Source organism: Diabrotica virgifera, chromosome 5 (assembly GCF_917563875.1).
Source record: "Diabrotica virgifera virgifera chromosome 5, PGI_DIABVI_V3a".
Classification (NCBI taxonomy): domain Eukaryota; kingdom Metazoa; phylum Arthropoda; class Insecta; order Coleoptera; family Chrysomelidae; genus Diabrotica; species Diabrotica virgifera.
In genome coordinates, this window is record NC_065447.1 from 46825516 (window position 1) to 46848612 (window position 23097).

At 31.0% G+C, this 23097-nt stretch overlaps 1 protein-coding gene across 1 annotated transcript; it reads right to left on the reverse strand.

Moving 5' to 3' along the window:
- Window positions 1-9020: 9020 nt before the first annotated feature.
- LOC114331191 (uncharacterized) lies at window positions 9021-17200 on the reverse strand. The gene is made up of 4 exons (XM_028280685.2): window positions 17033-17200; window positions 15691-15780; window positions 12738-12882; window positions 9021-9284 (listed from the first exon to the last, which is right to left on the reverse strand). The coding sequence occupies exons 1-4, from the start codon at window positions 17164-17166 to the stop codon at window positions 9138-9140; spliced, it is 516 nt and encodes a 171-aa protein (XP_028136486.1). The 5' UTR covers window positions 17167-17200; the 3' UTR covers window positions 9021-9137.
- Between the last annotated feature and the right edge of the window lie 5897 nt (window positions 17201-23097).

The window sequence follows — 23097 nt, forward strand, 5'->3', positions numbered from 1 at the left end:
TTATTTTTTACTTTTTAGTCTTACACTTTTCAAACATTAAAATATATCGTCATGTTTATTAAAATATGTATATAAAACATATGATGTACAAACATCAAAAGTAGTCGGAATCGGCAAAAAATTTGAAACTTCATTGTTTATTTGTGAAGCATAACGTAAACAATTAACGTAAAAAGTAAAATTATGTATAGTTCATATCATTAGCTACAATCCGTAAAAATTTCAAATTTCTACATTGTAAAAAACAAGAGAATTTAAGCATTTTCCATTAAAATCGTTTTTTTTTATTTAAAAAATTATTAAACGAACACAAATTTTTTTATTGACTATTCGTGTATTGTTCCCGCGAATGCATATGTCTGCAAATTTTCATTCATTTGCATTGAAGAAAAGGCAGGCAAATTAGCCTCTAAAGATTTGACGCAAACTATTGAACTAAAGGAAAGCGTTTAAAAAAAGAAGAATGTGTGTAAAACTTATTAAATTTAAATTAAAATACATTTTACTGCTGTCAGAAACCAGACAAAAATATTTGTATCACAAATAATCATTGATTTTCGCTTAAATTGAATGTTAAAACTTCCAAGAGGCAGGTGGCTGGCGGGAGCTGGCTTGAATATTTAATTTAATCGAAAAGCAATGTTTATTTCTGAAATATACATTTTTTTCTCTTTACGGGCAACTGTAGAATGTATTCTGAGTTAAATAAATTACATACATTCTTCTTTTTTGTCAAATAATTTAATTTAAATATTATTTTTGGACAAATAATTATATAAATTTTTATATTACTAAATAAAGAATTGAATGATCTTTCAAATGAGCTATCGCATATCTCCTATTCTCATTTAAAAAAATCATCGATTACGTCATCGCGCCCAGATGGTTGACGTCACTAGTATGACATATATTCCAAAATATCGTAATTTAAAAATAAAAATCGACCTCTTTCGGGATTTTTCCTTTTAAAGTCGCTTTTTTACGAAATAACGAATTTATTCCTTTCATTTGCATCGTACTGTATAAACAAATATATGAGTTTTCAAAATTTAAAACTCTATTGTTTATTTATGACGCATAATGTAAACAATTAACGTAAAAAGTGAAATTATGTATAGGTTATATCATTAGCTACAATCCGTAAAATTTTCAAATTTCTACATTGTAAAAAACAAGAGAATTTAGGCCTTTTTCCATTAAAATCGTTTTTTTTTTATTTAAACAAAATTAATAAACACAAACAAAATTTTTTTGCCGTCGATTCGTGTATTGTTCCCGCGAATGCATATGTCTGCAAATTTTCATTCATTTGCATGGAAGAAAAGGTAGTCAAATTAACATCCAAAGGTTTGACGCAATCTATTGAACTAAATAAAAGCGTTTAAAAATCTTAAGATAACATGCTAAGAATTTATTTCGTATACAAAAATATTTTATTATATTATTATTCACAAGTTTATTTTCATATTTTCTACACCCACTACTGCAAATTGGTGTAACTTACAAACAAGGTTGGGGTACAAGTGTACCCCAGGTAGCATTCCAGGTTTCAAGTCGCCTTTTTACGAAATAACAAATTTATTCCTTTCACTTGCATCGTACTGTATAAAAAAATATATTAGTGTTCAAAATTTAAAACTTTATTGTTTATTTATGACGCATAACGTAAACAATTAACGTAAAAAGTGAAATTATGTATAGGTTATATCATTAGCTACCATCAGTAAAAGTTTCAAGTTTCTACATTGTAAAAAACAAGAGAATTTAGGCCTTTTTCCATTAAAATCGTTTTTTTTTTTATTTAAAAAATTAATAAACATAAACAAAAATTTTTTGTTGTCGATTCGTGTATTGTCACCGTGAATGCATATGTCTGCAAATTTTCATTCATTTGCATGGAAGAAAAGGTAGTCAAATTAACATCCAAAAATTTGACGCAATCTATTGAACTAAATAAAAGCGTTTAAAAAAACGGAACATTTTTCAAGGAAAACTCATTTTAATTTTTTTAAATTGTTTAAAAAAGGTTTAATTTTGTTTTTCAAAAAAACTTCTAACATTAAAAGTAAGTGAGTTAGTCACCAACCTAATATTGTTGGTGCCTTTTATTTTTTGGTAAAAAAAAATGCGAAAATCATCCCCTAGTTAACATTCCAAATAAAATTAATCGTTACCGCTTCAAGTTACTTTACTTATATATTTTTTATATGATGTATAAGTTTCATTGGTTCAATGTGCACAGTTTTGAAAAAAAAATGGTTCTAAAATAAAACCTTTTTTGTTTTGAAAAAATTCATTTTTTTTTAAATTACTTAAAAGTTATTAGTAATATCAAAAATCTCAAAGAGTAATAAAATGTACGTTTTTCTTTTCTGAATATATTAGATTTTTTGTTTGCTTGTTAGTCAAAAATTGGTTATGCTATGGCTGTTTAAATTTGGCATAAACTCGTGATTAGTTACTCGTTCAAGCCATTTTAACTACAGCCTTTTCAAAAATAAGCACTTTGAACCCATGAAACATACAGATCATTATAAAAAGAATATATAAGAAAAGTAACTTGTGAAGCGGTAACGATTAAATACATTTAGGATGCTAATGAGGGGGTGATTTAGCGATCCATTTTACCAAAAAATAAAAGGAGCCAACAATATTTTGAGCGTAACTTACTTACTTTTAATGTTAGAAGTTAAAAAAAAACAAAAATAAACCTTTTTTTAAACATTTTAAAAAAGTTGTGACGAGTTTTCCCAGAAAAGTTCTCCGTTTTTTGGTTGTTTCACGTTAAAATATTCGATTTGGAATTTGACGGAGCAGAACCTACTTTTCATTAGCTACAACTTTGCTTCTACTTGGTCTATAGACTTCATACATACACCACTTTTTTTTCACTTTTGATAGGTTGGCTATATTTTTGCTAAGATTTTTTTTTGATAGGATGTTTTTTTTTGTTAAAAATGAACATATTCACTCGCAAATAACTCCTAAATTATTGACTTAGGAAAAAAACTCTATAGAACAAAAGTTGCTTAGCATTAGTCATTTTATCCAATTCTGGACTTATTTTGAATGTATATTTTTCTCCCCCGAGAAGGGGTATTCCCCTCCAATTTTGTAAAATGGAGGAGATATAGAATTGTAAACTTTTTATTATATAATAATAGACAATTTCAACTACCTATTCCCCAATTTTAATCCTTTCTTTATTTTTTTTTGAAATCAGATTGTTCTTTGATCGGGCTAATAATGCTATGTAGGAAGTTTTCAAAGATTACATTTTTGAAACGTCGTATTATTTGAATTAAATTTTTGCGTTTTTTTTTTAATAAAACGTCATTTAAGGAAACGTCGTTTGAAAAGTAAGTTGCGCAAATTTGAGAGTTTTATAGGTAAAATTGTAGTAGAAACACATTTTGAAATAATTTTTAAACAAATTTCATGTCCCACTTTCCGCTTACACTGTACTTTTGTACATATTGTTTTTCTTTGTATTATAATTATAAGATAGCTTTAATGTTCATTTCTCACTTGTAAAATTTAATTTGATCAATTTGTTAAAAAATATGTTAATTGAACTCAACCGCGCGCTCCCCGAAATATGCCATAGAGTACGTCAATGTTTTTGAGAAGGGTGAGTTGATTAATTAATTAATTTTGAAACATCTTTATATAAGAATTTTTGTATAAAATTTTCTGAATTTTTCAATGATCAAGTCAATTTTTTCTAAAATTTATATTTTCTTATGTATTTAAAAACAACTAATTTTGCAGTTCATTTGCTTAATAGAAAATTAAGTACCTACCCGTTTTGGAGTACAATTGTTATTGTTTTCTGTACATTTATTGAAATTATAGAAATTTCTATCTTGTCTGATTTTTTTCTAGAGTAAAAACTCCGTTGACTACTATCAGCTTCAATTGAGTCAGTTACTTTTCTACAGTTTTACTTTTACAGTTCTTCTAGTTTTACTTTTATTGTGTGGTTCTGGTAAATATTTTTGATCGTTTTGTTTATTCTTAGAGTTATCTCTTGCGTAAAATAAGTAGATGACATCCTTTATAAAAGTTATATTTGTTAAAATCCCTAAAATGGGCAACACCACAACCGAACTTGTTTTCAATCGGATGGCCGATTATTATCATCAGACTTGCCACCATTATAGTCAACATGTGAAAGTCAATTTTGGGCTCAAATGGTACCTGGAGCATAATACATGTAATATTTTGTACAACCATGTTTAAGTGCACATATTTTATCTATGTTTTCATGACGGATCAATTTTAAAGGGTTTTTACCCATATATTTTTTTATATTTTGGTGGTTAGCATGTTAGATCACGTAAGCACTGATGATGATCGGTCACCCGATTGAAAACTGTTTCTGTTGTGATATAGTCCTTTTTAGGGATTTTAGTAACATACCTTTTGTAAAGGATTTTAATAGTTTTTCTAATATATGGTATACAGCCAACTACAGGAAAACTTTTTCCTCGTGGATTTTTAGATGACATCCTTTAATTTTACGCGGTCAAATACCTTGTTAAGGTCCACGAAACTTAAATTTGCAAGTTTGTTGTATTTCAGTGATTTCTCTTGCACTTGTCTAGTGTCGGTGGATGATCTTCTAAAATCTTTTTGTTCTCCTGCTAGTTTTGATAATTTTATACAGGTTATGAGTTAGTACCTACTTTGGTTGTTATTTTTAGTGTTGTGTTTATTAAGTTAATTCCTCTGTAGTTCTTCGGTTTCTATTTTGCATCCGTTGAAGAGAGGTATTAGAATGATTGATCTCCATTATTGGGGTATTCTGTTTTGTTCTATTATTTTTTGGATTAGCTTTAATAATTAATTGGTTAAATCTGATCCTCCGTACTTTAGGAATTCGTTCGGTATTTTGTCCCCCTAGTGGTTTTCTATTTTTATACATATTTTGTAGGTACACATATTTTTGATATATTAGACTCAGAGTTCTAGGGCTCGAATGCCTTATTATAATTCACAAATTTTAACTCAAGAGGTTCATAGAATTCTTTACCCTTTTCGATAAATATCCTCATTGTCTGTAGGTATTCCCTGGCACTCTAATCTTAGGGGGATACCGCTTATTCAACAGGCTGGTTACTATCGAATTTATTTGATAGTCGATTGGTAATTATTTTGGTAAGCAGTTTGTACGTATTTGGTACTCTCAAAGAGGCACTTGTTAATTAAGATTTTAACTGCCTCCTTCAAAGAAGTTTGACCTCTAGCTGTTTTAAGGCATTTATAATTTCCTCATTAGTAATTTATGATAATGTTTGAGATCCTACATTTAATATTCTTAATTCCATATCGTGGTTTCCAGGATTTGCTAAACAGGACGAGTATAATTCTGTATAGTAATCTTCAACAATATTTATTACCTGGTTTTATCGTTTATAATGATTCCATTTTAATATTTATCTGGCGTATTTGTTGTCATCGATTGCTATTTAGAGTTTTAATGCTTTCATACTCTTGATGTCCTATGTACAGTATGTCCCTGTAAGTTGTATCCATATGGAAAACTTTTTTATTATTAATTTTACGAAAAAAAGTTATTCCTTATAAAAAGCTCTGCATGGTCCAAAACTTAAGATTTAACCATCAAATATCAAATTTTTTAAATATTATACGAGGTATGTCAAAAAGTTTGAATTTCACTCAAGAGTAAAATAGCTTTATTTTTCACAATATTGAAAATTGCTATTATGAAAAGTTGTTTGGAATTAAAAACTGTATTCTAGTATGCAATTACATCCTTCTAATTAAAAAAAATTTTTTTGAAAAATTATGGATAACTAACATTATTTTCAGTTATTTTAATTCAGATAACTCTTTTATTATTAATTTTACGAAAAAAAGTGATTCTCAATAAAAAGTTCTGCATGGTCTAAAATCTAAAATACAACCATCTTTTGTCAAATTTTATCAATTTTATACGAGGTATGTCAAAAAATATGAATTTCGCTCAAGAGTAAAATAAGTTTATTTTTCACAATATCGAAAATTGTTATTAAGAAAAGTTATTTAGAATTAAAAACTACGTTTCAGAATGTAATTACATCCTTCTAATTGAAATATTCTGAAATATAAAGGTACTTTACTTTTGATCTAAATTTATCTTTTTTGACATACCTCGTATAAAATTGATAAAATTTGATATAAGATGGTTGTATGTTAAATTTTAGACCATCCAGAACTTTTTATTAAGAATCACTTTTTTTCGTAAAATTAATAATAAAAGAGTTATCAGAATTGAAATAACTGAAAAAATAATGATAGTTATCCATAATTTCTCAAAAAATTTTTTTTTTCAATTAGAAGGATGTAACTGCATATTATAATATAGTTTTTAATTCCAAACAACTTTTCATAATAGCAATTTCCAATATTACGGAAAATAAAGCTATTTTACTCTTGAGTGAAATTCAAACTTTTTGACATACCTCGTACAATATTCAAAAAATTTGATATTTGATGGTTAAATCTTAGGTTTTGGACCATGCAGAGCTTTTTATAAAGAATAACTTTTTTTCGTAAAATTAATAATAAAAAAGTTTTCCATATGGATACAACTTACAGGGACATACTGTATAATATAATATTTTCGATGTTGTTGTCCCTGATGTTTTATTATTATTCTTATTGCCTCGTTAAGTTCTTTATATTCTAGTGATCCACGCAGCTTCTGTTACCTAACCATCTGCTGTGTTTCTATTTTTAAATTATTATTTTTCGGTTTCATCATCGTATGGATTTTTTGGATCGCACTGATTATACTCGTTCTTATCGTTTCTTCCAAATCATTTGTCTTTTTCTTTTAATTGGTCTATTGACTTTATGTTAGATTCAAGATGTCTCTTGTAATTGGTACTGTGTTGTATAACGGTCACTTCCCACACTGAATCTATTGAGTACTGATAAATATTTTACCATAACTTAACCATTTACTGACCAGAAAGAACCAGAATCACGATGTATTGAAATTGAGAAATTATACATACATACATACATATACAGGGTGAGGCAGATAAAGGGCCTATTTGAAATATCTCGAGAACTAAAGGTAAGAATATCATGAAAATTAGTATACAGGGGTTTTGAGGTGTGAACTATTTAATGAAAATATTTTGGTCTCTTTGCTACTTCCGGTTATACCGGAAGTTGATTGTAACTTCGTTTTTTAAATGTGACAACCTGTATATTTTTACATTTTTGGATTCTCCTCAATTTCTTCTTTCTTAAAATATAAGATTTTGTAATATTATACAGGGTAGGTTAAAAGATAATTACGTTTTCTTATTAATTTTGTAGCAATATTGGCACCCTGTAGGATTGTAGCAGTTTGACATAATAAACTATATTTATATTCAAATGATTTTTAATATAGTCTACTATTGTTAGGAATTATTGGTATAATTAAATTTTTCATTTTAATATATAGGGTTGGTCGAAACTCGGAATGAGTATTTTCTGAGTTTTCTTAATTGGAACACCCTGTATTTTAACATTGTAGTGAAATGTTATTTTATGGTACTTTTTAATTTCTTAAGCATTCCCTATACGTAACTGCTTTAATTTGTGAGTGATTGGTGATTCAAACCAAACATTAATTGCAACACAAAATATGTGAAATCGTATTAGGTTGGCCGTGAAAATATTCAATCACAAATAATTTTTTGAAAATAAATACATATTAATCTAGACTGATACTTAAAATTGCCATTAATGGTTGAGCTATCAGAATACCATCGAAGTTAAATTTTTGGTGCGATTAACAATTAAGCACAAATTAAAGCAGTTAGGTATAGGGAATGCTTAAGAAGTAAAAAAGTACCATGAAATATCATTTCACTACAATACTAAAATACAGGGTGTTCCATTTAAGAAAACTCAGAAAATACTCATTCCGAGTTTCGACCCACCCTGTATATTAAAATTAAAAATTTAGCTATACTAATAATTGCTAACAATAGTAGACTATATTAGAAATCATTTGAACATAAATTGAGTTTATTATGTCAAACTACTACAATCCTACAGGGTGTGAATATTGCTCCGAAATTAATAAAAAAACGTAATTATCTTTTGACCTACCCCGTATAATGTTAGAAAACCTTACATTTTAAGAAAGAAGATATCGAGGAGAATCAAAAAATGTAAAAAGATACAGGGTGTCCCATTAAAAAAACAAAATTATAAGCAACTTCCGGTATAACCGGAAGTACCAAATAGATGAAAATATTTTCATTAAATAGATCAGTCTTCAAAACCCCCTTATTCCAATTTTTATAATTTAGTTGCTTTTAGTTCTCGAGATATTTCTCCCTTTATCTGCCTCACCCTATATAAACAAAACCTTTTTATACCCGATGGTGTCGAGGTTTACAAACTCTCTTAAAGTTTTACTACATATTTACGCCACTCTCTTATGTCTTTCGCTAGTTCCTTCACCCCACTCCATATCTTCCCTCCTCTTTCTTGGCGAAACTCGTTTATGCTATTGTGCCATGTTTTGTTGTTCGTCTTTTACGCGTTTTCCCTATTTTTCACGCTTCTCATATCTTCTTGACCTGTCTAGTGTCGTTTATTCTGATCATGTGTCCCCCACCATTTTAGTTTTTTTTATTCTGGTTTAGCCTTTAGTGATATCGTTCCTGCAGTTAATACTCAACTAAAAGATCGGCGGAAAAAGGGGAATTGGTAGGAAGACATATTCATGGCTCCGAATCCTTCGTCAATGGACTGGCTTATCATCATATCAACTATTACACGCCGCGTAAGGTCGAAAACGATATCAGCAAATTGCCATGGAAGCTACCCACGCCTAAAATGTGAGCACGATACTTAAAGAAGAAGAAGAAGAAGATATCGTTCCTAGTTCTTGTTTAATGTCTTCGTTTTTTCTTCTGCCTGTTCTTCTATCACCAAGAATTTTCCTTAATTAAGTATTTCATTGCACTTCATCAGGTAAATAACAAAAAAAAAAAAAACAAAAATTACAATAACAAACAATTTAATTGTCAAGACACATCATACGTTTTTTTCAAAACCGGTACTATAATCTAGACAAAAAATTGTATCACATCTAAAGCATTGTTCCGGTACTTTCTCGTTCAAGCTAAGATGACTTTTATAGCTGTACTATAAGCATTTCTTGCTAATGATGCTAGAACAACCGCTAATTTATTAATGAGATCCATCAGTGGTGGGTTATGGCCAGTAAAGAATTCGATAATTTTTATTATAACTTCAGCAAGTATCTGTAAATAAAATGTAAATATTTTAAAACATACAGAGCATCTTTAGGTAGTATGTAGTGTCTTTAGTAACCAACATTTAAAAAAATAATTTAAAGACTTGTATTAAATCGTAAGTGACCGTAGTCAGATTTACTTGCGGTGTTACCTATCCTTTGGTTAGTTAAGCCTAAATCAACAGTGATTGTTTTCTTATAAAAGAAAGGAGACATTAGAGATGTAAAAAAAAACACCGTCAGTTTTCTATCACACATATTTATACAATTTTCACAAAAATTATCAAAAAAATCCTGGACGATAAGTTAGATTTCTATCAGCCTATAGGACAAGCTAGATTTAGACTAGGAGAGAGCGCTAACGCCCACTTTCTAGTAATAAAGAACCTTAAATAGAAGTTTGCGGAATACAACAAACCATTGGCACTATGAGAAATCATTCGATACCATAAACCAGCAGAAAATGTTAAAAGAATTGACAGAATTCCGAAGAAACCATCGCTAGAGTAAAGGGACGTATCTATACGTGGGTGCTCCATGCTCGGTGTAGCAGCTCCACATAGTGGATACGTTGGTGCTCGCCGCTCGGCGTTCACCCTCTTCGATTCCATCGGTTTGCGGTTTATATGTAGGAGAGCGCATGCCGTATCCATTTGAGCAGCTACACTGAGCACGGAGCACTCACGTATGGATACATACTATAATAAAATCAAAATTTGATGAACGGTGCTTCCTTGCCGTACTCCACGCTGCATTCAGAAGTTTTTTGTTTCTAAATTTATTTGTATATATGTACCAAAATACTACGACTAGCGTAATACTATCAGAACACTTCTTCTTCTTTTTATATAGACATTACTCTGTCTGTTTTTCAATGTACCTCCAGTAAGTTGTCATTTCATCTTTTTCGTGGTCTTCCCACTGATCGTCTTCCTATTGGGAAACCGTCTCTCTCCGTCCTTACTCTATTTGTTGTGATTCGGCTTATGTGGTCGTTCCATTCTACTCTTCTGCTTTTCACCCAGTTATTAATGTTATCTGCCTTGCATCTCCTTCGTATATCTGCACTTCTACCTCTATCCCACAGCGTCTTACCATCGATTTTTCGCAATGTTTTCATCTCTGCTGTTTCTAGCATTCTTTTTGTCCTTTCTGTATCAGGTCGTGTTTCTGCCGCGTATGTCATTATTGGTCTGATGACTGCTTTGTAAATTCTGCCTTTCACTACCAGAACACAATACTATCAGAATACGAAACAAATTTTTTTTATTTTTTCCAAAGATATTCACGACGCTTTTAGAAAACACTTGAAAGGAAGCAGATCTGAACGAATACTATATCAACATAAATGGAGAGAAGCTCAGTCATTTGAGATTCGCAGATTACATTTTGCTTCCAGCTGATCGTACAGATGATACAATAATAATGTTGAAAAAATTATATCACGCTTTTTTAGAAGCCAGACTAAAGATTAAGAAAATCAAGGACAAGACACAATTAATGAGTAATCTGGTGCTAAATCGTAATGTAGCTGTTGATGGAAATGATATTGAACAAACTGCCTCTTACAAGTACTTGGGACATGAAATTCCGTTGGGCAGAGATATCCAGACATGTGAGCTCCCACGTTGTATAAGAATCACCTGGTCAGCGTTTGGTAAATTAATCTATGTATTTAAATTGGTCTTACCGATATGCCTCAAAAGGAAAATCTTTGACCAGTGTGTATTACTTGTACTCACGTATAGAGCAGAAACATTAACAATCACACAAAAGTTAGTAAACTACCTACTTACTATTTTTGGCCACATAATATCGGACCTACGCTCAAAGACTGTCATAAGTCAACAAAAAAGGCAAAGTTTTGAGAAAACGACGTTTAACGTTTGGGTTTACAGTTTGTTCTACAACATTTTCCGGTTGAATTAAAAAACTATTAACATTGGAATAATATCCATTTTAGTCAGTTCAATCGTTTTTTAAGCTCTATAAAATAGCGTGTTAAGTATATTAAAAATATTAAAACAATTTTTTGAGTTGTGACACTAACAGATAAAATAACGAAAAATTTACGAAACATTATTTATCGACAGTGACACTTGCAGTACAGAATATAATATTATTATCATCTGGCTATCAGACTTAACTTTTTAATGATATAACGTTAAATACAACTAACAACATTAAACACAAAATACTGCAAAAAGAAAAATAAAAAAGTGATAAATGTGTTACTTTTCTTGAGCGCATCTTCTCTTCTTCTTCACGTGCCATCTCCGCGACGGAAGTTGGCAATCATCATGGCTATTCTGATCTTAGATGCTGCTGCTCTGAATAGTTCGGTTGATGTGCATCCGTACCATTCCCTCAAGTTACGCAACCACGAGATTCGTCTCCTTCCTACAATTCTCTTGCCCTGGATTTTCCCCTGTATAATCAACTGAAGAATGTTGTATCTCTCATTACGCATAACATGCCCCAGATACTGCAGCTTTCGTGTCTTGATGGTTTTCAATATTTCCAGTCTTTTGTTGACTCTTCTCATGACTTCGTTGTTTGTTATATGCTCGGTCCATGATATCTTCAGGATTCTTCTATACACCCACAGTTCAAATGCTTCCAACTTTTTAGTAGTCGATGGGTTAAGTGTCCATGCTTCTATCCCGTAAGGCAGAGTCGAGAAGATATAGCACCTTGCCAGCCTAACTCTCAAGTCTAATTTCAGTTCTCTTGCACAAAGGACCTTTCTCATTTGATTGAAGTTTGTTTTTGCTTTCTCTATTCGAACTTTGATTTCTTTGGAGTAATCGTTTGTGGGATTAATTATTGTGCCAAGATAGTTGTAGTCTTCTACTTGTTCTAAAGTTTTACCTTTAATTGTCAGGCTTTCATCATTATTTTGGGTTTTTGATATCCTCATAAATTTAGTTTTCTAGGTGTTTATTGATAATCCATATTCTTCTCCATACTCAACTATCTTGTTCATTAGCTCTTGGAGGTCTTGAAGGCTGTCTGCTATTATGATAGTATCGTCCGCATATCTAATGTTGTTAATTGGCGTTCCATTCACCTTTATTCGTTGAGCGCATACGCAGATTGTTTTGAATAAAGTAATCACATACTTAACATTATGTCTTATCTCGACAAACAACGCTTTATACACATTTTAGATGGACAAATGCTTTGCACAAGTCGATATGTCACCCTGTTTGTGTTCGGTGCGTCATTGATTTTGAATAATCTTATAATGACACAAATGCCATCTAACGATAAATACTTGACCCATAGACGTGACACTTTGTGAAATAGGAGTTTATAGTTTTGTTAAACTGTTGGTGCAATAAAACCGATTTTAAATTTTTTGAGTTATGACACTCTTTGAGCGGAGGTGCGATATGTGATTTAATTTATGAACTAATTTTTTGTTAGGCCCTGTATATTCGTAAATATCAATACTCACATCAAAAACATCTTTTCCAGCAGGTAATATCGCGGCAATTACAGTACTCAATGTATTATACACCGGTTTCACAAAATGCCGGAAGTTTGAAAATAAGCCACGTGTAACAACGTTTACTTTCCACTTTTCTGCGGTAGTAGTGACTCTGTAAAAAAATAATAATATTAATAACAAACGGTATCTATATTAAAAACATCTAAAAATATAAACCAGAAATAACAAAGAGGATTTGATGACAAGAAGAGATTTTACAATTAATGGATAAACGAAGAGGATCTAAAGAAAAAGTTGGAGGGACGGAGAATACAAAAAACTAAATAGAATAATTCGAAAAAAAATAACTGAGACAAAAGACAAATAAATGGCTGGAAAGAAAATGCGTCGAAATAGAAGAATTGCAACAAAGGCACAATTTTTATAATTACATAAAAAATAAAAGAGTTTACATCGAGGACCAAGAGAACAACGTTTCACACCATGCTGAATACGGATGGCAAACTGCTAGAACCAACGGAAGATAGGGCTTTGCCATATGTGGGCGGTTTGACAACGTCGATGTTGCTGTTCCCAACCGCCGCGGTTAAATTTAACATAGAAACAAATGTAACCGCTCAACATCGTACACATGCAACCGCGAGTTGACCAGCGGTTAAACTGGTAAATCGCGGAGTAACTGCATGCATTTGTACTAAACTGAAAGAATGGGTAAACTATATCAAAATTATTTATAACGGCATACGATAAGAACTAAGAAGGTTGAAAAAGAAGAACGAAGGACTAGCAGTTCTGAAAACTAAAATTATAAATTCAATAAATCAGCTTTTCTTCTTCCTTTTTTCTTTTATTTCTTTTATATAGGCAGTAAGGCCTGTTTTACTTCAACAGTGGCTTTTATTTTACCCCTAAATTGTCGTTCCTTCTTTTACTTCTTTTGCCTAACCGTGACTTATCCCTGGCTATTCTTACTATCCTTGATTCAGACATCCTGCTTATATGTTGATTTGACTCTCCTTTTCTGTTCTTTACCCAGGTATTTATATTGTCTACCACACATATGCGTCTGATTTCCTCACTTCTTACCCTGTCCTGAAGTCCTTTTCCAGCAATCCTTCTAAAGATCTTCATTTTATTGATCTTTAGATGTCTTTGTGTTTTGCTTATGTCTGGTCTTGTTTCAGTCGTGTAAGTCATTAAGTGGCCTTATAACTGACTAATACAGAGAGGGGCAAAATTATGGAATTAATCCATTTTTTCGAGAGTTTGGAGAGAAATTCCGAAACAGGTCGATTTTTATCTTTACATTATGATTTTTTGGCATATACAAGGTGGTGAGTTGAAACGGGCCATAGGAAACTCAATGTAAAATTCTAAACTGTTGAATTCCTGCTTCCCTAATTATTCTACATCAAAAGACATGAGAAACTATTTGTAGAGGATTAAAATCTTTATTGAAAACAATTGTTAAAATTATTCTACGAATTAAACACATTCCAAAATTTTGTAAAATATATTAAATTTTATCAAAGTATTTGCCAAATTTAGGCCACACACAGTGCAATAATGTGTATAAGGTTGCCTTCGGTCACAATAAAATTATTATATTAACAATATTTTGAACTGTCAGTATTTTTATTTTATTATTTTATTGTTTAAAAAACAATAAAGTCGAAAAGATGCCCTCATTTGAGGAGAAAGTAGTAATAATAAAGATGTTTTATTCAGTCAATAGTTTGCGTACTGTCAGAAATAGTAACGTGTGGCCTTACTTTTACGCAGTTACCTAGGTATGGCAAATGTATTCTATTTTTCAAAATTTTGGACTCTGTTTAAATCGTAGAACAATTTTAACTTTTGTTTGTAATACATATTTTATTCCTCTAGAAATAGTTTTTTATGACTTTTAATGTAAAATAATTAGGGAAGCAGGAATTCAACAATACAGAATTTTACATTGAGTTTTCTATGGCCCGTTTTCCAATTCACCACCTGGTATACACTAAGCATCAAAATTAACGCACCACCTTAAAAATGGGACATTTTTGATGTCTCGGATTTCCTAAACCTGTTGTTCGATTTGAGTGATTTTTTTAGTATATTATAGCTTTATTCTTTAGCAATATCGATGTAATAATAATATTGCTAAACAGGTATATGTCATTGTATACCGGGTTTAACAATGATAGTGTGTTTTTTCCTCAAAGTTTGGATCAGCCTGTGGAATATTCTAGCGTATATAAAATATTCAGATCAAAACTCTACTGTAGCCTTAGGCTTTCTTAACATTTTACTTTTCGATTGATTCGTTTATGGGTGATAATCAAAAAGTTAGGTACTTTAACAACTAGCTATCTTCTTCTTCTTCTTCAAGTGCCATCTCCGCGACGGAGGTCGGCAATCATCATAGCTATTCGAACTTTAGAGACGGCTGCTCTGAAAGTTCGTTTGATGTACATCCGTACCATTCTCTCAGGTAGCGCAGCCACGATATTCTGCGTCTCCCTATGCTTTCCTAATCTTTCCCTGCATAATTGCTATCTATATAACTAGCCATGTTATTCATCAATATAGGGTGTTTCTAAATAAGTGAAAAAAACTTTAAGGAGTAATTCTGCATGAAAAAATAATGACCATTTGCTTTATAAACATATGTCCGCAAATGCTTCGTTTCCGAGATACGGCATGTTGAATTTTTTCTTACAAACTGACGATTTATTTATTGCTCTAAAACCAGTTGAGATATGCAAATGAAATTTAGTAGATTTTAAGAGGCAGCTATTGCGCATTTTTTCACATACATCTAAATACAGTACGTTGACGTGGCCTTGATTGTCCCTGATATAATGCAAAGCCTGGTTTAGCTGGGTATCAACACGTTTGGTGTGTGTGCTGTTGAGCCATAACATAATAAATAAATCATGCACAAATAAGTTAAAAGATACAAGATATTACTTACTTTTCATAAACAATTTCCTTGAATGTTTCTGGATGACGATAGTTGTTGATTATATTTGTCACGCAACCTTTAGCGGCTCCAACGTTGGCGCTAAAATCCAAACAAATATATTATTAAATACCCCATTGTTAAAATTATCAGTCGAATCCGCTTAACAAACTACCAAGAAAAGGCGAACAACGAAAAAATTGCTAATTAGAGTGGCTCCAAGTTAAAGACTTATCAAAAAGAACAGAAGAAGAGATAAACAAGAGATTGTAAAAAGATTTTCAGCACAGAAAAAATAGAGAGCAATAAAAATAAAAGAAGAGAAAATTACTGGAAAAAAACTATGAAATATTGGAAGACATATATGTTCAAAAAAAAAGTTAAACATTTTATATCAAGGAGTAAAAAAGACACAAGCCACAAAAAAGAAATGCCTAATGTTTTGCAGAAGAGGACTGCAAAAGAATTCTTGAGTAGAGGAACAGCGCAAAAATGGAAAATATTAGAAACAGCACAGAAACAAGTAAAGAGCATTATAAAAACAAAAGAACAGAAGATATAAGTTTATGTTTATGTATGTATAAAAAGAAGTCAGAAATTTTTATCAAGGAGTAAAAAAGCCACAAGTGACATACAATAAATGCACAATGTTTTGGAAAAATAAAACTGGTATGTTACTGGGAGATAAGACAGAAAAATTAAACGGGTTGGCAGAGTATTTCGAATAATTATTAGACGATAAAGTGCTTACTTGGGACGGCAATCAGAGAAAATAACGATTATAATACAGAAATAAGAGTGAGAAATAAAAAAGGACGTGCCAACTTCGTGAAAATGAAAAAGATTTTATGCGCCGAAGATTTGACGTTGGCCGTCAGACTAAGACTAAATGTTATGTACACAGTGTGACATTAAATCGAAATGATCGAAATGCAAGAAATCGACTTAACGCTTTTAAAATGTGAACATTTAGAAGAGTGTTAACGATTTCATGGGTAGATAGAGTCAGAAATATAGAAGTGTTGGAGAATAGGCAGAGAGAGGGAAATTGAAAACACAATAAAAGAAAGTGTAACCTCTTCCACAATTAAAGCTTGCTCTGTTGCAGCGTTCCCGTACATAAAAGTTTGTCCGAGTAGACACCTTTAATTAGCAAATTTTTAGCTTGATATTAATAAACTTTTTTTGGTACGCGGGATCCAGGCCTATACCATAAATATATTATGGATATCGACCGGGCAATATTCATAATTTTAAAATAATTAAACTGTACAGAATATATTATACAATTATTGCCATAAAGTTTTGTAAAACCGTATTAAAAAAGTTTATCAAATTTGTTAATTATACTTACTCGGTAATGATTATATTATTACATTTTGGTCTGCAACCCCTGTATTTGCGCCACAAGTAGCCCAAAAGAAAGCCTTCGTTGAGTTGAACACTTCCAAGGAAGATTACTAAGACTATAGGCAAATTCAGCTTCATCTTCTTCGTTATGGCAACGTAAGTCCCCCGTTTAGTTTTTGGCCCTTTTTATATCCAAATATTGCAATTTTATTGTTCATTAATTGATTAAAAAACAATAGACAATAATTTGCAAATTGAATGGTATAATTATATGTAATTAAAATTTAATGCGAAATGGCTTAATAATAGCGCACCTTTAAAATTAACGCTCAAAAATCTTAACAGGCGGTAAGTAAAGCTTTATTGCTATAATTAAATTTATTTATTTATAGATTAGTCCATTTACTCACGGTTTTTGCTCCAAATTTTAAAGAACCGCTTGGATTGACATGAAATTTGGTAAAAACATGGATAACATATCAAAGAAAAAAAGTAATATTATGTCGTGTGCTTTTGCCCCGGGGGTGAGTTACACCCCTTCTCGGGTGTGATAAAATATACGTTCAAAATAAGTCCGAAAATGGATAAACTGACTAATTCTAAGCAACTTTTATTATCTAGCATTTTTTCACTAAGTGAATATTTTTCGAGTTATTTGCGGGTAAATATGTTCATTTTTCAACAAAAAAAACACGTTTTTAGACGGTTTTTGCAAATACCTCACAAAGTAAGTATTAAAAAAACATTCTTAGCAAAAATATAGCTTCTAAAAAAGTATAAACAAAATGGTGTATGTATGAACATTCTAGACCCATTAGAAGCAAAGTTGTAACTAATGAAAAATAGGTTCATATCTGTTAAATTTTAAAACGAATATTTCAACGTAAAACAATCAAAACACTTTTTGGGGAAAACGCATGAAAACTTTTTTAAACTGTATTAAAAAAATGCTTTAGTTTTGTTGTTTACAAAAGTTTCGAGTAACAAAAGTAAGCTAGTTACGCTCAAAATAACGTTGGTCCTTTTTTTCTTAAAAAAAAAAATCGGGAAAATCACCCCTAATTAGCATCTCAAATGAAATTATTCGTTACCGCTTCACATTTATGTAATATTTACAAAATAATCTGTAAGTTTCATTTGTTCGAAGTGCTTGTCTTTGAAAAAAATAAAAGAATATGTGTGTACTTTGTACGCACGTAACAAGTTATACTTCTATTATACAATTTCAAAGAAATAAATATACTTAACAGGTTATTTGTATTTTATTTAAATCTTTAACTAACTTTCTTACGTACCACTTTTAAAAATTTTTTATTAAAACGATACCAAGAATTAAAAAAAAAGAATATGAATCGTGTGAGATTTGAACCCGGGACCTCTCGATCTCCGGTCACACGCTCTACCACTGAGTTATATTTCCTTCGCTTTGACAGGTTACAAGATTTCTCATACATACTAACAAATTTAATAGACCAAGTGAAGTATACAAAATTACTTTAAATATACTTACTATTATTATAAAATATCTTATTCCCGAGAAAGACAAATCCAAAGACACAAAAATTATAATAACTAAAACATTTACTAAAAACACTAATATATCCTTATAATGACTTATTTGCGCTGACAGCGCTGATATATACATATCTTGAAAGATTAGCAACGAACTACATACTGTCTGTGTGCGCATGCGCCCGGTATTATAAAATTTCACTCTCGATCGTTAAGAAGTATAACTTCAAAAATTGGTTTTAAAGTAATTATTTTTATTTTGAATTTTGAAAAAACTGCTTCTGTTTTTGGCTTAAACCCATCTCTCGATTTGTTCTGATTTCTGTATAACTTTCGAATTTTATTTTGATTTATTAGCCTTTCTATACTTTTTAACTGCTTTTCCTCAAATTTCCACTGATTCTTCTATGTAATCTTCTCTTGTTGATGAGCTCTAAGGAGGAACAACAATTTGGACAAATCAATATGAACGGTCAACAAATTCTTCTTCTTCTTCTGGTAGTGCCATTTTGGATGTTGACCACCATCATGGAAACTTTCTCCACACTGGTGCTATGAGAAGATTTGTCGTTGTGTTGAACCACGTACGTAGATTTTTTAGCCAGAAAATCGTTCGCCATCCTGGTCCTCGTTTCCTTCTACTTTCACCTACAAGATTCGTTGCAACAGTCCATTCCTCTCGCTGTTTCTCATGATATGATTGAGTTATTCGATTTTGGCTGTTTTCATTGTCATTAACACTTTTTTTTTCTTTTTGAATTCCCAGCAAAACACCCTAAGTAGTAACGTGGTCGGTATAAGATATCTTCAGGATTCTACAATAAAGCCACATTTAGAAAGCCTCAATTTTCTTGCAGGTGGCGTCTGCGAGAGTCCACAACTTAACTCGATACAACTGGCAAGCTAAAGCTCTTTGGGTGAAAGTAAGTGTGCGTTCTTTTTTACACAGGTAGCTAACTCAGGTTAGCTTCCTCGTGGAATCTAACTATTGGTTTGATGCTCTGGAACTCAGAGTGGTAGTATTATTAAATATAATTTTTATTTATTTATTCTATATTCGGTTTTCTGTATTGATCATTTTTCTACTTTATTTTATTCATTCTAAGGCTACGCAGTACAAATTACTACGAACTATACTAAATTTACAGTCAAGATGCAGTAGAAATTAACAAACCAAGATACTTTAAATGCTACTAGGAGCACTTCCGAATCATAATTTACAATGTATATATATATATATATATATATATATATATATATATATACATCCCGCTATCATTATGTCATCTTTTCATGTTGCAGTCATTTGGCATCACCAAGAAATACTATCATTTTCGAATTTTAATTCGTGTATGTTTGTTGAGCGCATTTTTTAACGCCCTATATCGTTCTCAGTTTTCTAAAATTTTAATTTTAAAAATTTAAATTATATACAAAAATTTTTACACTTCATAACCATTTTGACTTCCACCACATAAAAATGTGTATTTCCCATCATTTTGCCGCTTTTCGACGTTGCCACGAGTTAAAAATACCGATCTTTTGAGGACAGGTAGAAAAGGTCTATTGTAAACTTAGAGGATGGAATATTTTGGTAAAATATTCCATCCTCTCAGATTATAAACTACATAAAAGGTAGGTTCTTTACCTGTTCAGCTGGATTACCAAGCAAGGGTCTAAATATTTTACGAGTTGAATTGTGTTTATTTGATTTCATCTGTTAAATTAAAATTTCTCATACCGACTTAAAATATTTGTTTGAAAAATTCATTTTATATTTTCGTTTAATTTACTTAGGGTTTTTGGTCAGAATTTTGAAGAAACGCTTGGTTTGACATAAAATTTGGGACACGTACCTATAGCTAATATGTTAAAGAAAAAAAGTGATATTGTGCCGATATGTGCTTTTGATCTGGAGGTGAGTTTCGTCGGTTATAGGGTATGAAAACAAATACGTTCAAATAAGTCCGGAATTGGATAAACTGACTAATTCTAAGCAACTTCTATTTTATAGCGTTTTTCACTAAGTCAATACTTTTAGAGATATTTGCGAGTGAATATGTTCATTTTTCAACAAAAAAAAAAAAAAACGTTTTTATACGGTTTTTCGCAAATAACTCAAAAAGTAGGTACTTTATTGAAAAAAAATTAGCAAATAGTAAATATAGCTTATAAAAAAGTGAAAAAATGGTATATGTGTCAGGTCTGTAGACCCAGTAGAAGCAGAGTTATTGCTAAGCTTTGTTTTAAAACCAAGAGGAGTAGGTAAACTAAATGGCAGATTCACACCCAAGAAAGTCACTAGAAATATCATCAGATAAATCTTCTTTTTTGGTTGATCATATCGGCCTTTGACGGTAATCTTGACTAAAAATCTAAAAATAAAAGGAAAAACGCAGAAAATACAAAAATTGCTGATAAAATAAATAAACTAACCTATGAAATGCCAATAGTGTCAAAATTTGATATGAGTAAAATTGCCTGAGGTTGTACCAATTACAAACAAGGTGTACGGCGCGGGAAATTTGAATGACTCCTCTTGTTTAAAAACAGACTATAGTGAAAAATAAGCTCTTATATCTCAAATTCCAAATCGAATATTTTAACGTGAAATAAAAAAAATGAAACACTTTTCTGGGAAAACTTATTACAACTTTCTTAAAGTGTTTAAGAAAACGTTTATTTTTATTTTTTTTTTAAGTTTCCAGCAGCAAGAGTAAGCAGGTTACGCTCAAAATACAGTTGTTCCTTTTTTTTTGGTTAAAAATATTCTAAAAACTCCCTCTAATTAACAGCCCAAATGGAATTAATCGTTACCACTTGACAAGTAACTTTATGTATGTGTTTGTAAGTTTCATCAGTTCAAAGTGCTTATTTGTGGAAAAATTTGGTTTTAAAGTAAACTTTTTTAAATCTTTAATTTTGAAAAAAAGACTTTTGTCAAAATATCTTAAAAATTATTAGTGATACCAAATATCTTAAAGAGTAAAAAATGTAGGTGTTGCTTTTTTAAACATTTGGAATTTTTTGATTTTCTGGAAGACAAAAATTGGTTAAGATATGGCTGCTCAAAATTTGCATATACATACTCGTGACTAGTGATTCGTTCGAGGCCTTTCAACAAAACCCCTTTCAAAAATAAGCATTTTGAACCAATGCAACTTACAGATCATATACAGGGTTTCCCCGAAAATAGTGCGTTCCTTAAAGGTATAGATAGAAAGCACAATGTAGAGCAAAAAAGTCTTATAACATTTTATTCTAAATTCAGCCGTTTGACCAAAAAACGAAAATACATTTTGATATGAAAATTGATACTCAATTAGTAAATAAACAAGGGGTCCCATTAGATTAAATTTCACAGTCACAGGTTCTTCTACGCCATGTTGCCAGGTCATATAAATTTATGAAAATAAAAATTTACTCTTATGGAGAACAACGTAATTTTTGTTGAAACGGTTAACTTTAGGAAAAAATGTTACAACACCTTTTTGTTCTAAATTGTGTATTATATCCACACCTTAAAGGAACGCACTATTTTCGGAGACACCCTGTATAAACAATACATTTATCTAAAGTAACGTGTGAAGCGGTAACAATTAATTTTCATGACTTTCTTTTGCCAAAAAAAGGGAACGATTTTATTTTCAGCGTAGCTTGCTTACTTTTCACGCTAGAAATTGTTTTAAAAACACCAAAAAAAATTTTTTTTAAACACTTTAAAAGAGTTATGATGAGTGTTTCCCGAAAAGTGCTTTATTTTTTTGGTTATTTTACGTTGAAATATTCGATTTGGTATTTGACGAATAAGAACCTATTTTTCATTAGCTGCAACCCTGCTTCTACTGGGTCTACAGACCTTATACTGACACCTCTTTTTCATAAGCTATATTATTGCTAGGAATATTTTCTTCGATAAAATATGTACATACTTACTTTTTGAGTTATTTGCGAAAATCCGTCCAAAACGTGTTTTTCTATGAAAAATAAACATATTCACTCGCACATAACTCGAAAAGTATTGACCTAAAACTTTTATAGAACAAAATTTGCTTAGAATTAGAATTAGTCAGTTTATCCACTTCCGGACTTATTTTGCACGTATGTTTTTTCACCTCCAAGAAGGGGTGAAAGTCACATCCAGGACAAGAGAACATATCGGCATAATCTCACTTTTTTCTTTGGCATTTTAGCTACGTGTGTGCCAAATTTTATGTCAATCCAAGCGGTTCTTTAAAATCTGGAGGTTTTGCGATATTTTATCGTGAGTGAATGGAATAATAATTATTACAACGGCAATTATTGCCGTTGTCACTTTTAGATAAGAAGTCATTATCACAATGATATAGTCAGGTTAACTGAATTGTATAATTATTGTTTTTATCATTAAATGTGAAAACCTAGAATTATCCATGTCTGTCCGTCAATAAACACAACTCGTCTATTAGTAGGACAGAAAGAATGACAAATAAGGTGTCAAATAAAAGCCTATAACCAAAATATGATATTACATGTGAGAAGTTTGACCTCGGACTGCCTGTTCCAGAGTTGCAACCG